General features: G+C 35.9%; 1 protein-coding gene across 6 annotated transcripts in view; it reads left to right on the top strand.

Moving 5' to 3' along the window:
• The window catches only part of PHKB (phosphorylase kinase regulatory subunit beta), an 83,093-nt gene extending 72,360 nt beyond the window's left edge, over positions 1 to 10,733 (top strand). For all 6 annotated transcript variants that reach the window (XM_054199151.1, XM_054199149.1, XM_054199148.1 and 3 more), the window contains 5 exons: positions 894 to 1,028; positions 5,140 to 5,269; positions 5,694 to 5,801; positions 7,151 to 7,291; positions 9,683 to 10,733. In XM_054199151.1, coding sequence (XP_054055126.1) covers positions 894 to 1,028; positions 5,140 to 5,269; positions 5,694 to 5,801; positions 7,151 to 7,291; positions 9,683 to 9,820 — 652 coding nt within the window. In that variant the 3' untranslated portion in view covers positions 9,821 to 10,733. The remainder of the gene's footprint in view (positions 1 to 893; positions 1,029 to 5,139; positions 5,270 to 5,693; positions 5,802 to 7,150; positions 7,292 to 9,682) is intronic.
• The last annotated feature ends 6,054 nt before the right edge of the window (positions 10,734 to 16,787 follow it).

Here is a 16,787-nt window from a genome sequence, read left to right as displayed (position 1 = left end):
TGACATGTGGCTATGCTGATGACAAGGTAACTCTCTTCGGAAAACAGAGTAAGGCTCTCTGATGTAACTCCGACTTGATCAGGTGTTGTATGATGGACTGTTTGAAGAAAAACTAGTTAAGTTTCCTTTCCCTTTTAATAGTAATGCCTACCTGAACTGAAGTGATGTAGGTGGTAGGAGACTGAGCTCCATGCTGTTATCTTGCTTGAGATGTATCTATACATTATTTCATCTTTGATATTATATCAGAGGCTATAGCAGTGTTTTTATATAGCATGCAGAAAAAAATTCAGCATTTTCCTCCAATAATTTGCAAAGTTCTGCCTCTCTGATACCTAAGGCTGAAAAATCTTCACTGTTGCCATATTTTTATTTAATCAAACCTTTTCAAAAGGGAGTAGCAAAAGAAAGAAATGTGTGACGGACTGCAAAAAGGAATTTCAAAGGCTAAAACTATCAATATGCCCTTAAGTCTTTTTAAATGTAAAATAATTTAATTTTTATGATTTTTTTTTAAACTCATCAGCAAAATGCATATACTGTCAGAGCATAATTTTGAGTAGGAATTTTAACATCAAAAGGCAGATAAATCTTAGTCTTAATGAACACGGGACGTAGGGGAATACGCAGGACAGCATGCTTCACAACCAGTTCCTTAGAATCTATGCATTATCCCTTTCAGTTTATATCATACTGCAAACAAACACAAAATCTACATAAATTGCACAATACGGTAAGAGTAGTAGAGTATTTGTGTGATATCTTATGCATGTCTTGACAGCCAAATAGCAGGATCATGTGGAATTCTTATGAGCTATTTTATTAGACTAATTTTTTATCTTTGGAAATTTCACATTCAATTAATAAATGTGTTCCTCCCTTTAATTCTTCAGATGGATTATCCATGCTATGAAGTATGAATTGAAAATCCGTGCTGGGGATATGCCAGCTAAGGATTTATACCAGATGTCCCCCAGTGAAGTGAAGCAGCTTCTGCTGGATATTCTTCAACCACAGCAGCAGGGGAGGTAACGAGATGTGTGGGTTTGCGGCACCTGTTTTCATTCATAATAGGCTGTTCAACTAATTGTCATTTCTGAACTGCTTTGTATACATCTGAAATCACCAGGCATCTGCAATCAGTAATATACTTATTTAAGGGAAGGTAGCAAAAACGCGCTTTTTCATTCTTTCACCTGTGTCCAGGTTCTACAATGGTTTCTTTTAATTTGCATCTTCCCTTTTCAGCTTTATCTTTGTGGAAGTCTTACTTTGTGGTAGTAATCTCTATACTTTGGCAGTAATGTGAAGCGCTATGTTCTTTGAGGTGGGGAGAGGAGCCAAAAATTACTCAATACCATCTACTTAAGTACCTTGTAAGAACAGTTTGTCTGCTGTTCACTGCCCTCTTTCTTCTAGCTTATTATATGAATTAAAAACAGATTTCTCTAGAATTCTCAAGAGATAACAGTGCTGCCTGAAGCTTGTAATCTTTTCTCCAAGCTCTAACTAGCTGCCAAAAAGAGCATTCATTGTGACACAAAGTCTGCAAGACAAACGTTAAATTACAGTATTTTCACTTAACGATGTTGATAAATTAAAAAATCCTCCTGTAGGTTTTACTTCTAGTTAAGTTAGATTGAACAGCAGTAATACTGCTGACGATTTCTGTAATCCGTGACTGAATGGATGATGGCCTTTTCTCTCAACAAATACACCATGTGTTTATACTAATTCTGTTCCTGCTTAATTCAAAACACATTGTTTTTTCCCCCAATCTAAAATGTCTGAGAAACAAGCTCCTTAAATCAGTGTCTGCTCTCTCTTACCTAATTTGCATGATGTAGAATCTCTCAGTCCAGCTGACTATGTACTCTGCATCTCCCACATGCTTCTCAGTGTCTTGGTTGTGGTTATTAATGCTTGCTTTTTAGTTACTGTCTCTACTCATGTTGATGTTGACATTATTCCTCTAAAACCTTAGCACAACAACCCTAGGTTTCTCTTTGCAGCATTTTCCATTAAATATTATACTATTTAGGAAACAATTTGGTCAATCGCAGTGAACAATTCGGGCACCATCCTTCATTAGAGATCTTACCTGAGCTGTCACAGTGCCTTCTGTTTTTAATTCCTTTAACACACGATAGCTGGGTCAGCAAAGAGCACTCCGTTGATTTTCTGAGGATGAAATTCTTTTTTGCGGCTTATCCGAGGACAAAAGCTAGCCAGCATATCCTTCAAAACTTCCTATCTTTAACTTCCTCCTGTGCAGCATTACTAGCTCGTTTTTTCTTGCCCATTAGTGACTTGTTTTATAAAGTTCTCTTCCTGCCAGGAAATGCAGAACAATGTCTCCTTGCATTTTCTTTCTGTGACAGTTTTTTCTACTGTTGTGATTTTTAGAAAAAAATCTCTGCTACTGTGATGCCATATATCAGTGCCAATTAATTTGTCATACGTGAAAGGGCTAGTGATATATTTACCTCCATAACAGTCTCTCCACAACTAACCTCTCTCCAAGTTTTCATGGAGGGTAAAATTTTTGCTATATTTCTACCTCTTACACTGGGCTGCAGGGTATGATACCATATAGATAAATACGTACATCTTGCCAACAGAGTGTGGACTTCTACAGATACTCTTTGACCTATTTATGTAGGTCACAAGATTGCATGTAGCCTTTTTATAATGGAGCATTGTTCTTTTAATGGTCCGAACAGTTATAAAACTCATTTTGCTCATACAGTCTACAGGACTGTCTTCCTTACCATAGTAATTTAGATAGGTCAGAGTATTTTTGACATCTTCAAATGCTTCTTTCTTTGTATTAAGAAAACAACCTTCTACTTCTATCTTCAACTTGTCTTTTTGTTTTTATGAATGTTTTTCTTGTCCTAGTCCAAGGACAGAGCTGTACAGAGAATGAGATGTAACTGTCATAACAGGCATAAGTTTTAGGCAATTAAGTGTTTTATTGAGAAGTGATTTATGACACTTTTTTTTTTTTAACTTTTGTCATGTTAATCCAATATGGTTGTACAAGAAGAAATACCCACTGCATATTGGCTTGATGCTGGCAGTGATAAAGTAATTAGAAGTCAATCATCAGTCAGTGACAGCTATTGTATCACAAGTGCTTTAAAGCCTTAACTTTAAATATCTCCTTTGTTCTCATAAAGCATATCCCAATCACCTAGAGCTCAAACCTGTTCAGAAGATGCACGATTTACTGATATGTTTTTTTCCTCTTTTTTTTTAAAAAAAAACAAAAAACGAAACAACCCACAACACACCGTTTGCTTGGTCTTCTAGCGTAGTTGGAAGCTACACTAAGAAACTTCAGACAAGTGTAAGAACACACATGGAGTTAGTTGTCTGAATTAGAGTTCTCTCTTCTGATCAGATCTCAGAAAGAATTATCATAATTTCTCCAGTATTTAAGATTAAGGTTTTTCAGTGCATGATCTTTTTGTTATTTCACCAGGTACACTGGCATCTGCATAAACAAGTAGTTTTACTGACAAGTAATTTTATTCTGTGCCTACCAACTTAATCTAGCAACATAAACAAAGGAAAAGCTGAAACCCAAAAAATCCTAGTACTGACTTTAATTTAAGATAGGCTACAAAAGTTCTGCAGAACAACAAAGTTAAAGTTGACCAGGGCATTTCCCCTTCCTGTCCTCCCCCTTCTTTTTGAACAGCCTACCAGAACCAGGTCTCTGAAACACAGAAGGCCCTGCTGCCAAGCAGTAATTAAAATGTAGTTTTTCTGAAAAAAAACCTGAACAAATCCACAATGGTAAATAATGTGCAATAATAGTGTGTTGGTTCCTGTGCTGCAAATATCCAAATACTTAGGCGTAAAAACTTTCCACCTTTCCTGAATGAGGTGCTTCCTGAAGTACCTGTTCCCCCTTCTTATGGTTGTAAAAGAGCCATTTGTAACCTGAGAAGACATGGAACATTTAAAAAAAACAAACAAACAAAAAAACAACAAAAAAAAACAAAAACAAAAAACCAAACCCTTTTGCAGGAATATTAAACTGAGCCACAAAAGTATTAGTTGCTTTTCATCAGAGCTTTGCTTCCTAGGGGAGCTCTCACTACTATGTTGACATATAAAAATAATTTCTACTTAAAATCTAGAAAATCAACTAAGGACAGTAACTTTTGGGAAAGCTCTTCTGTCAAATATGTGCACTGCTGCTGCAGAAGACTTAATTTTATACTGTGACTCCACCAATTAAAATCATACCCATGGCTGCCACTTCTTAAAGTTCCGTTGCTGGTGTCTCAAACATTTTGGCGGAGGCCCCATTGCTGTAGTAATACTGAGAAGCAAAAATACAAAAATTAAATTCCAGACTTCACGGTTGTCAGTTTAAAAAAAAAAAAAAAAAAAAAAGGTGAGAATAGTGTAGTTCTGAAGGCATACAAAATTTATAATTTATGGAGAACGTAACTCATTTTTTTCAAAGCTTTAGTTTAACAAAACTGTTCTGCTGAATCCTAAATTTACAGGCCACTTGTTTTTCTACACACTATCATAAAAAAAACTACCTTCAGCCATCCTGCTGAAATGTATTTTTCTAACCTGGTATTTAAACCAGAATGATAGGTTTACAATTTTTATTTTATAGATGCAAAATTTCATTGAGTTGTATTTATATAACACATTTTTTTGCCTACTGTAGTAGAATAAACCAAACTTTAATATTATAGTTGGTACTGGGATTTTTCAGTGTGTATAAATTTGGCTGTCATAGGTACCACAAAGTGACTTCTGTTTTATTTATGTTCTAGTTTATGGTGACTGAAATTGATTAGACATGATGAACGCAGCCTACTACTGTTACTGTACTGCACTGCACAGATTTCAGTTAATTCTTTTCCTCCAGTTACATAAAGCACAAACACACATAAGAATAACATTCTAACCTGTATATGCTGAGCACCTTGATTTTGTTTGCTTTAGAGCAAAACTTACCAGAAAGCACAACATATACTGCATATGCATCATTAATATGTATTTGTCAATGCTTACCTTACTGGCTTACACCACAGAACTTGGTTCTTGCTTGGTTCTGCATCTGTAAGTTTTTTACTTTAAGTTCCCAATTTTATTTGTCCACAGAAGCTGGCTAAACAGAAGACATAGAGACGGTTCTCTCAATCGAACTCCTGCTGGCTTCTATGATCGAGTGTGGCAGATCTTGGAGAGAACCCCTAATGGTTTAATAGTGGCAGGGAAATTTTTACCACAGGTAAAACCAGCAAAGATACACAGTTATTTCTGCCCTACCTTTCTATTAATGGTGAATTATTTTATCATTAATGTCTATTTTGCACCATAATGCATTACTTGGGGTAATTTGTTCCTGTTATGATTTTTAACAAAAAAAAAAAAAAAAGTATTTTCAAGTTTTCTTTTTGGTTCTGAGCAAAATACAATTAGAATAGAATGGAAGTCAGTTATTTCTATTACAACACATTTATAAAAGCACAACTCTAGAAGACCCTTTCCAAGTCATGGACTCTGAAATGTGTCCCATTTTTGACTACCCACCCTACAGTGGTCGTATTTCTTAGTTGAGTATTATTTATTCAACAAGCAGATAGGCTCTACCTGGGGGTGGTTTTGATTTAATGCAAATGGTCTTTGAGTTAAACATATTATTTGTTTTTCAGCAACCAACTTTATCGGATATGACGATGTATGAAAGGAACTTTTCCCTTCTAGTTGAAGATATGCTGCAAAATATCGACCAGCCAGAATACAGGCAAATTATTGTAGAGGTCTGTGGCCTATAATGAACGAAATTTCATAATGTACACGAGTATGTTGCAGCTTAAAAGAAAAAAAAAAAGTAACTGAGGCTCAAATGTTTGAAGAAATTGCATTTCAAATATAAACACTTGCTTCAGTGGTTTTTCCATAGATTTTGTAGGATTCCTGGTTAACTGTGAGGATTTCTGTTAACGTGTTCAGAATATACTAAGTCTTGATGTTCTTCCCCTTTAGCAAATAGATACATATTAATGACAGTACCAATACAATTGGGTCAAAGGAAGTGAAAACTAATAAAAAGAATAATTCCAGGGTAGCTTTCTTTCAAGTCCCTAGCCCATGCTTTTTCCTAACAATTTTCTGGGTCTAGCAAGAAACTGCTCTAAAACATCAGTTTGCCCTGTGATAGATTCTTCTTTCTCATTTTGCTGAAGCTGTCTAGTAAGTTGCTTTATGCTATTGCATCAACTAACTTCCAGTTTCCTTATGTTCCCATACCTAACAGTAAAAGCAAGAAGCTGTTTAAACTCCTTCCCTACCACTGTACATATCATGTACTTTTTGAACAGATCAAGAGCATCTGTACCCTTGGTAACTGACATCTGTGCTGTCAGCAGCATTCACTGTTAGTTCCCAAGTGTTTGCTGCTGGTGCTTGTGAGTATTCCTCCACAGTAAAATCAAGTCCATCTCCGTTCTGGCTAACAGCTAACGGTCATGCTGCTTGCTGGAACATCCCCAATTTTTGCAAAAAGATAATGCCATTATCAAAACCCAAGATGACCAATATAGACTCTACTGCCCACTTGTTTTATGACAGGTCACTCATCGTGTTCACTTTCCTATTTTTAACCTTTTAGATCTAAGGAATGTAAATTCTCTCGAACCAAGACTTTTTACTGGTGTCAGTTGACTTTGTTTTTTATAAACTTTGTCACAGTGTGGTTATACCATATGTGATTATGCCTCAAAATACCAAATGCTGAGGTTCAGTGTTTGCTGCTTTTCACCGTCTCCACTGGCTGAGCACCAGCATTTGTGCAGCCACACAGTGAACTGGATAAACTGGAAAACAACTTCCCTGGCTACCAGCAAAGTTAGATGTTGATGTCAATGCAGTGCCCTGAACTAGGCAGTCATCAGAAATTGTAACCTTTCATAAAAGCCTGCTTTTACAGTGATTTTTTTTTTTATCAAAGTCAGAATTCTATTATCGGTGCACTATTACCTGTGACATTATTAAATGGCTTCCTGCTCAAAAGAGGCATATGCAATTATTAACAGTGCTTCTATGTAACCTGAATTTTTTAAAAAAAAAAAAAAAAATCAAAGTCTTACAGTCTTTTTCTGCCTTCTAGTTGTTGATGGTTATATCTGTTATTTTGGAGAGAAATCCTGAGCTAGAGTTCCAGGACAAAGTGGACTTGGATAAAGTGGTGCAAGAAGCATTTGATGACTTCCAGAAAGATCACAGCAGTCCAAAGGGAGCTGAAAAACAAGTGAGTAAAATATTACTGTCTTACACAATTCACCATTCTTATTGAAGTTAATTTTGTTAAACGTTAATTCTGTGTGGTTCAGAATAAAAAGCAATTGATAGGAGCTCAGAATGGAACACAAATAAGAAATGAATACACCCAGGTGCTGTGTAAGTCTGCAACGAGCCTATAAGTAGAGATAATTTGTGAATTCAAACTTGTACGTTAAGGGCAACACTCACAATGTTACATAGCTCTGAAATGAGAATCTGGGTAAAGCTGAAATAGTTATAATGCTCATTAAGGGGGAAATAAAAGGGGGGTACACTAGAACAGAGAAGAGTTAAGAATAACAAAAAAAGAAAGAAAAAACTAAAGCTCATCAAGGAGGTGTGAACTTAGGATCTTACGTACACAGATACTAAGAAAAATTTAGTCAACAACGAACTCATATTGACAATACTAATGTAAGAATTTAATATGCAAAACTGTCCCTAGCTACTGATTTTTGTGCTAGAGTTGCATTCATGACCTAGCAAGCTTTTAATCTCTAGGGCCTAAAATCCAAATAATGAAACTTGATCATTAAGTAGCTTTTAAGATTTACTTCACTAGGATTTTAGGTTTTATGCTTTAAAGACCTCTAAATATTCTTGCTACAAGTTTTGATGCCTCAAAGCTCTGAAATTCTGTAATAAAGCCAGGTTCGCTGAACTGGTTGAAGGAGGAAATAGCAGTAAAGCAGTGGGACAAGTCCCTGTGCTACTGAAGATGGTCTTCCTCGCTCCGTCTGGCATTTTATTGTGCACAATATATTCAGAGATCTCTGTGGTAGCTCTGAATAATCTATTGATTCATAACATATTCATATGCAACAGCACTTCCTGTTGCTGAATTTAGCTCCTTTAAAAGATGAGGAAGGATGTGCTCCTTAAGAATTCTTTCCAAAGTTTCAAGGTTCACTTTTTTGCCACTACTGTTTTTGTAATAAGATTTGAAAGCAAGCCAGATATCCAGCCTTAGCAACATATCACCTTGCATAATACCTTCATTTTTAAAATGACATGATTTTCTTGAAATGATGATTCTTTTGGCCTGCCCATTTTGGAGGGTGATGACTCTGTGGTTGCAGCCATAGCAAAATCAGACTTACCACACAAATGGCTGTTAAGCACCAGCTCTGCAGAGTATCTTGAATATCCTACTGACTTCTGTGACAACCTGGAAATCCCCAATGGCTATAAACAGACAGAAGAATCACATGCAAAACCCAGTTTTTTTAGTGGTGCTGCCCTAGCCTCTGTTAAAGTGATAGATTTTCTTCCAAGTCCAGGTCTACTTAGAACAATGCCTTTTTGTCTCTTACAAAGAAATCCCGATTTATAGTTGTGAATAGTAACTTTAAGATTGTTGTTATTGGAAATTCCAACTCCTTACATTAAAATTTTCTGGAGCTTGACTCTCCCATATTCCCAGGTATTCCTGGTAGCACTTAACTGTAGCCTGCTTAGGTTTGTTGTGATGATATTCTGTCTCAAGTTTTCCTAACAAACACTGCTAAAAGAGCTCCTAATTTGTCTGAACTATGCTCCATTAAACTGACTTGCAAATATTTCCTGTTAACATGTAATAAAGGTCAGACGTATTTACTCCAGTAATTTCAAACACACCCTAAAACTACTGAAGTCTAATGTTTTCACCACACAATCTCTGCCCTTGATTTAATAAAAGTAACCAATTTCCTGAATTAAAGCATTGAACCTTTGTAATATGCTGTGGTTTGGGCCAGACTGGCCACTGAAATGAACAACAGATGCTCTCCCAAGGAGCCACCTCTCCCTCCAAGGAGCCAATATATAATTTGAGAATAAGCAGATGTTTTAACATCATTAACTGTGCAAAACAGGTGTTCAGTGAAGGAAACGTATTTTGTTGATGTGATTAATGAATTAGTTCATGTGCTACCTGTGGTTTGGTTCTTGGATTTTAAATTAATTTTTTTTTCTTCAAAATACATCTTCAGTCAGTATCTCTACATGTACACCTAAGGACCTGGCTCACAATCATACAGCACAGTAAGTTACCACATAGTAATCATCTGCTGCGTGTTTTGAGAGTAGTTGTTCTGGGACACCTACTACATTTAAAAAAATATATTAAGATGGTGGTATCTGTGCAGGACTGGAAAATTCAGTAAAGAAATATATGCAGTGCATTTTAGTAATCTGTTTTCCACATGTTCAGGTAAGTATACGTTGGAGACTTCTGAAAATTGAGCAGAATTATATTATAGCTTTAGAGTCTGAAAAACACGTTTGCATTTCTCACATATTTGTCTTGTTTTTCTTGTTTGCCTGTTTTTGGCTGCTTTCCATAATCAATACTAATGGAAATCTTTTCCCTCTCCTGCAGGATGACATGACTGCATTCTACAACACTCACCCACTTGGAAAAAAGGGAACATGCAGCTACTTGAGTAAGGCTGTGATCACTTTATTGCTGGAAGGGGAAGTGAAACCGAGCAATGATGATCCTTGTACCATTAGCTAAAGCTTGAAACACAACATAGGAACTGTTGCTTTATTTTAGTGTTCTATGTATTTTTCATGCATATATTAAAATACTGTATTGAAGAGCAACCCTGGCTAGTAATAGAAATGCATACTATCCTTTGCTGAAATAAGTGCCATTAAAGTCACTAAGTGCCACCTAATTATTTTTTTTTGTTCTCAACTGTGCAGCATGAAACTCTGAGCACATGAAGTTAATCCTACAATATTTGATTAAGTTGAATGGGGTTGTATTTATGATCTTAAATTATGCATTTAACATAATAGGTAATTTCAAGAGAAAGGCAGTATGAGATTTTGTCTTTATACCTCTATTTATTTATAATTACAAACAAGTTTATTGTAAATTCTAAATGAAATTCAGAAAATACCAGAAATAACATGCATACCAATCCATATGGAAATATGAAAATTAGATTTTTTTTTTTTATTATTCTACACACAAATTGGAGGTGAAGGTTAAATTGTTGTTGTTATTTAAAGGTTTTCTGTATTGGTTCAATTGACAGCATACATTTAGGTTTGTTTTTTTTTAATTCACCAGTTGATAACTCAATATACAGGTTTCATCCTAATAGAGCAACTTTTTGTCTCTAGCAATAAATATCACTGCAGTTTCCCAATTGTTGTTTAAACATCTGTAAGTTAACAAGGGAAACAAAGTAACAAAAGTTTGTTTTAAGAAAAGGGCAAACAAGCTATACTTAAAGTTAACACAAATGAAGAAAAAAACCTTTGTATTCCATAAGCTATTAATGCATTAAAGAATTCAAGATACACTTACTTGTCTCCTAAATGCGTGAAAACACTGTATGCTATATGCTGTATTTTGATGAAAGTAATAAAAAGCAAATGCTTCTAAAAAATACCGTCAATAAAAATACTTTAAGTTACATGCAAAGACTGTTGTTGACTTTAGTAGCAACCATTAATGTGCTACTGGAACCATCTTGAATGGATCATTAAATTGCCTCTTTTAGCAGCACAAAATATACTAAACCTTTAGAACTGGTCCTCAAACATTTTGATAATTAAATTAATAGTGATCAGCTACAACTCAACTGTCAATAAATTGTTGCCATGTTGATAGTAAAGGCAGGTAGTTTAACTTAGAGATAAAGGGCAAAAGTGATGGAGTGAATCTGGGCACAAAAGTAGTATTTATTTGGACATATTCAGGCAGTGGTGAGTACTTCCTGGATTTGCAGAACTTCCCCAGAAATCACAGAATCAATCCTTCTCAAACCAAAATGGTAGAAGAATTTGTTGCTGAAGGAGGACACTAAACCATTAACAAATCTCTTGTTAAATGATGTGAAGAATGAGTAAGGTTGTAAAAGATAATTTGGGACTAACAGAGTAGCGGTCCTACTGCTCTTCCTTGCTGTAATACATTTATCATGCAAAGAAAAAGGGAGAGGTGACAGATGGGACGGGGAAGGAAAATCCAGAAGAAACACGCACTTTTTACTCACTGGTGGGTGCATTACTGTAGTGTGTTAGTACATTTAACAATAGAATGTTGTCTGAAGGGCTGCAGCATTGCTCTAATTCTAGCAAGAAGGCTACAATTAACAGCAGATTCAGTTGGCAGTAGGTGTACATACTGAATGAGTCACTACTTCAAAAAGCGATCCAACAAATCCTCAATTTTTTTTCCTTCATTACTGCCTTAGGTGTTATCAACTGCAATAAATTCCACTTGCCTTTTTAAATTTTTTTTAAAGTAGTGCTTGCAGATCTACAGCTGGTCATGGATCAGTGATTACATAGGTAGCAAGCATGTCTATTTCTAGAGTTTTTAAAAATTCTCCTCAAAATTGTCTTGCTATACAAACACAGAACATACCTCATCTATAAACTAAATCCTATTGAAAGAAAACTATCCTTTAAATACAAAATCTACAGATTACTTCAGGAGCACTGGCATTTTGCTAGCCAGTAGCACTGTTGTTTGGTTTTGCAATTGCTTATGATTTGAAATGTAATTGCACATTAATTCTTCAAATAGCAGGATAGCAGTTTTGCATTTTTTACATCACTTACCATTTCTTACTGCTTCTCTTCGGCTCTTACTCCTTTAGTACCTCCAGTTACTGGTACGCCTCAGGTTTGCCGATCTTGGTCTGAACTGTGTAACCGCAAATGAATGAAAACCCCAGTCACCACTTCTCCATTTACAAACTTCAATGAAAATCCATGCAAACTGTTTCTGTTTTCCTTTATAGCCTTGAACACATGGTTTATGAAATTATCATTGTTCCAATTTTTCACCGCCTACAAAATAAGGGTAAGTGCATCTTTTAGATTAGAAGATGAAGATAGCAAAATGCAGAGTCCACTCTCCCTGAGAAAAAGGTTCTCGTGTCTGGAAAGACAATATCATTAATTTTTCTCTTCTCTTCCTGAAGCAGGGACAAAAAAAAAAAGCTTGATACAAATGGTTCTCACATAGCATGCGTAATAAATTATAGTTTTAAAAGACAACACAAGACAACTGGAAAATAAATTAAAATTTCTACTAAAGTAAACATTTTTCCTACAGAGGAAAGAGAAACCTTGATGCAAATAAAGAGTAGCAGAAAATAAATGGTAAAATGTATAGCTTTTAAACAGACGTAGCTCAAGTATCATGTGGTTAATATTTAACAAACTTGGTCCTAATTTCTTCAAAAACATTCTGCCTCAAGAGGACAAGGAAAGAGATGCATTTGGGGTTGCAGATTAATATCTTGAGGTGCAACAATCAGAACAGTTCCCTGTGTACTTAAAAGAGCTGCTGCAGCCATTAAAGAAATAAGTCCCTAAGGCTTCAATATTGGTTCACACCGTTTGGTTCCTTTATTATACACCTTCACAATGCCCCAAAACTTGAAAAACCGTTCCGCTTCCCAGGGGAAGTAGGATCCATTCAAACAATGGGAAAACAATAGTTGAAGCAGTTTAAAGTAAAGCTATTTAGTAAAAGAAGGTTGTTTATAAACACCATTTTTTTTCCAGATTCCTTTATCAGATGATACTCTTGAGAGTAAGATCAAATTAATTCAGCTAAGCAAACCACAGAAAAAAAAAAATCCATTTTCCTCTGCTATTACAAAGAGGGGAAATACCAACTTGCAGTGGCAACTCCTGATGTGAATACAGATAACCCACCCCTCTCTCCAGCCCCAAACTCAATCACCTTTGATTTTGCCAAAGTAATTGTCTTCACACTGTGGATTACTGTGATAGTTAATAGTTGTCACGTTCACAGTACATCAGACATTTCAAAGTGCTCTGTTCCTCGAGAGAATTCAGAAGGTAAGAAGTTGATGCAATTCAAAGCTGACTTTCTTGGCATTTTTGCTGTTACCTTTGTGCATTCCTCCATATGAATGTTCAGGTTTATTTTGACTTCATATCAGTTTGTGCAACTGATACAGAAAAGAAATAGACAACCAGATTAATAATAAATCAATCTCTGAGAAATCCTCTTCATTACTTGCTAATCCACCACAGCAGAAAATGTAGCAAGAGATCCTGATTTGAAAGGGCTTCTGTTGGAGCAATCCTGGAGCATGTAACGTGATGCTATCAAAGCACTGACGGTTGGGGCATTTTTCTGAACAAAGTTTTGTCATGAAGGTCTGTCAGCACTCAGTATTTGATAACAGCAAGCTTAGGATTAGTATAATAATAATACCATTAGATAGCTGCCATTCTGCTTCTGTAATTTAGGTCTCACGTGTTTTTTTTGTTTGAAAAAATATGCTATTTAAAATACTTTCTTAAACCTTACACATGGAGTGCATGCCATGAAAATTCCCCAAGAAATCATCAACATTCATGATCAGTGTCATTTTATATTAATGTAACATATTTATGTATTTTATATTTATGTACAGTTTTCAAGAAAGTCTACCTGCTTTACTAACAGCATTTTTAAGACTTAAAATTATCCTTCTGTAAAAATGCTTTTCAGCTACACAGGTATTACAGTACTAATACCACTAGAAGACATATATTTAACAAATAAAAAATTTTAAAAAATCAATACTGTCAGCGCATATACCTAGAAATCTTTGTATGCTAGTTTGTAAGAGGAAAAAATAAATGTACCAAAAGAAGTGGTAGTGTTGGGGCAGTCAGATGCCTAAAATATAAATTAAGAAAATATAGAGGTGCAATTAACTCCACTGAAGCCTGTGTATCTCATCCCAAAATCAATCAAGAAAATGGCTTGATTGGATTTTTAGATAATTATGATCCACAAAACCCTTGCCAAACATATTCTCTCCTCCAGAAGCGTGACAGTCTTTTAAACTAATAAACTAAGCCTTGCAGCATGGGAAGAGAAAATTAAATAAGCAAGAAAGAGAGTCTATGCTCTGCCATAAAGACAAAATGCAACAGCGTTGTGAAACACTGGCCAAAGGAAATGTGCTGGACTACATAACACTGTTCATACCTACTTCTGCTCCTTTCACACTCAAATAGGAGAGAAGTCATGGGTTGTTTGTGTGAATATAGGGAGCAGATAAGAGGGAAACACAGCTGGGGTCTTAACTAGAGAGAACAGAAAGGATTTCCCCTTAGTCCTGTGGTCTTGTGTTTTTGAGGAAGTTGTATACAACAAGGAAGTTGTATACTTTTCATTTACCTATGTAGCACTCTGACATTAGGAAATATACATGACAGGTATTTTTACCACCCAAGTATGCTTTTCATTTTATACATTAGCAAGAGCTGAAACAAAAACAAATGTAGAAACATCAGATATAAAGAATGTAAAAACGTACTTGTGGTGGGTCTTTCCTGAATCAGAAAGACTCTCATAAAAGGTTTGCAAGAGTTCTTTATATAAGCATTCTGTAAAAGTACGTGCTTCTCACAAGGGAAGGGGAAGAGAGAGAAAACAACTTCCCTTGTCTTCACCCAAATACATACAGCATAATTGTTGACCCAGTCTGGAAAAAAGCAACAATTAAGTCTCTTATTTCATAAAATAACAACTCTTTAAGACAAAAGAGATGCTATTTGAAACAATGTTTCCTGCTAGCACCAGACAGTAACTCCCCTAAGCCTGAGCCCTACAGGCAAGTAGCATGAAGCTTAGACAACCCGTTCAGAATGCCACTAGCTAGTGCTTTTAGTGATGAAACTGAGGCCAAACAGAAGGAAAAAAGCATGACATCACGCATTGGAGAAAAGAATAAAGTATGTAGGAACCACTTCTTACTCAACTCATAAAACAATCAAAAGCATGAGGCCTGGAGGCTCCATGCCAAGGCACATCAAGAAATCCATTCAGGTGTACGTGTGCATAGGAAGAGAGGACATCATACTGTTTTACACCTGTACAAGGCCACAGATCTAAAACCTGCCTATCACTCCATCCAGGTAGGAAACACATAACTTACTAAAAAGCAACTCCCAAGAAAATTACTGATAAACACACCTCCAAAATCCACTTTCTACCACATCACTAAAGACTGGTGAATAATGCATGTGTGTCTACTCTGGGTTATGTTTCAGAAAGCTTCTCAAGCTCCTAGTTTTCTTATTGAGGGCTCCTGTATCACTAATTGGTCTCTGCAACAGGGCTGTCAGTTAGCCATGGCAGCAGAACCTGAAATTACTGGTATTATTTGTGTATGAGTCATCTGGCTGCACTTCAGACTCTCATAGGAGATGACTAATCTGACTCCCAGGCAAGCAAACCCAACAATTTTCTGTGTTGCAGTGATAGACAGTATGTATTTAGTTATGTATGCTACACAGTTGAACTTGCATTTGCTGAAGATAAATCATGCTGCAGAATTTATACAGGAAACCTTAACAACGTGCTTAGAGAAGATTTTAGCACATTCTCTTAACCTGTTTACATGCATCTGTTCTATAATCTATGATAATTAATAAAAACAAACTAGAAAGAAAACATTAACAGAAATTCTCATATACTTAGAAGGTACCTAACATTGCTGGCTAGGACAGAAAAGAATGCAAGTAAGAAGAAACAAAACTGTCTTTCAACAACACACAAAAAATGATCCTTAAGGTCTTCATGCAATGCTTCCAGATTGAGCTAGCTCACTAAATCAAAAATGCTTTTCTTTGTAAACAAATGCCTTTCCCCATTACATTCAGTACTAGGGACCTCAGGGGTCTAAAAACAAGTGAAACAATTAAGCACTTGCTGTGTTTTAGCCTTACTTTTGGTGATTCCCCCTTCTCAAAGATCTGAGCATAAAGCAACAGAAAAGAGATGGATAGAGCAAGCCAGGCAAAGGAGCACAAGAAAGGTATATTGTTATACGGCTCAGCGTGACTGCTGTAATCCCTGCAAGCACCAGGTACAGGAAAATCAATTTTAAAAACCGCTTCCTGGCCTCCTTGCTATCTCTGAGCACGTCTAGAAGATATGATGGTAAAAATATCAATGAACAGTCTCACCTCATCATCATTTGTACTCCCACCACTGTTATCAGCCAGCAGAACTGCACTGGAGGTCTTCAGCTGACAAAGGCTTATATGCGTAGCAGCAACATCTCAAACACAGCATAAAAATCTTCTAATGTTGGAGCCTGGAAGATAACATAGACCTGTCTTTTTATCTTAATACTATTATGACAAATGACTAGTGTGCTTCTGGGAACAAATGGCCTTTTATCTCCACAGTCTTTTGTCTTTTTTTTTTTTAAGCTTACTAAATTTAAGGGGTTTATTTTATAAAAATATTTCAGCCTTATGCCTGTTCCTTTTGCTATCAGTACTACAGCTTCTGCTGAAATCAATTACAGCACAGTACAAGTTCTGTGGGATTTATTCAGATTCCCAGAGCCACATCCAAGAACAACATTAAACTTAACCAATCTAATGAGAGCTATACAAAACATCAGTAATGAGGATTCACAATGGGCAGACAGAATGAAGGTTTCCTGGCAAAAACTCAGTGAATCACTAACAGA

This window comes from Rissa tridactyla, chromosome 4 (genome assembly GCF_028500815.1).
Source record: "Rissa tridactyla isolate bRisTri1 chromosome 4, bRisTri1.patW.cur.20221130, whole genome shotgun sequence".
Taxonomy (NCBI): Eukaryota; Metazoa; Chordata; class Aves; order Charadriiformes; family Laridae; genus Rissa; species Rissa tridactyla.
Note: the sequence above shows the minus strand (reverse complement) of the source record. Positions and strands in the feature narration are given on the sequence as shown.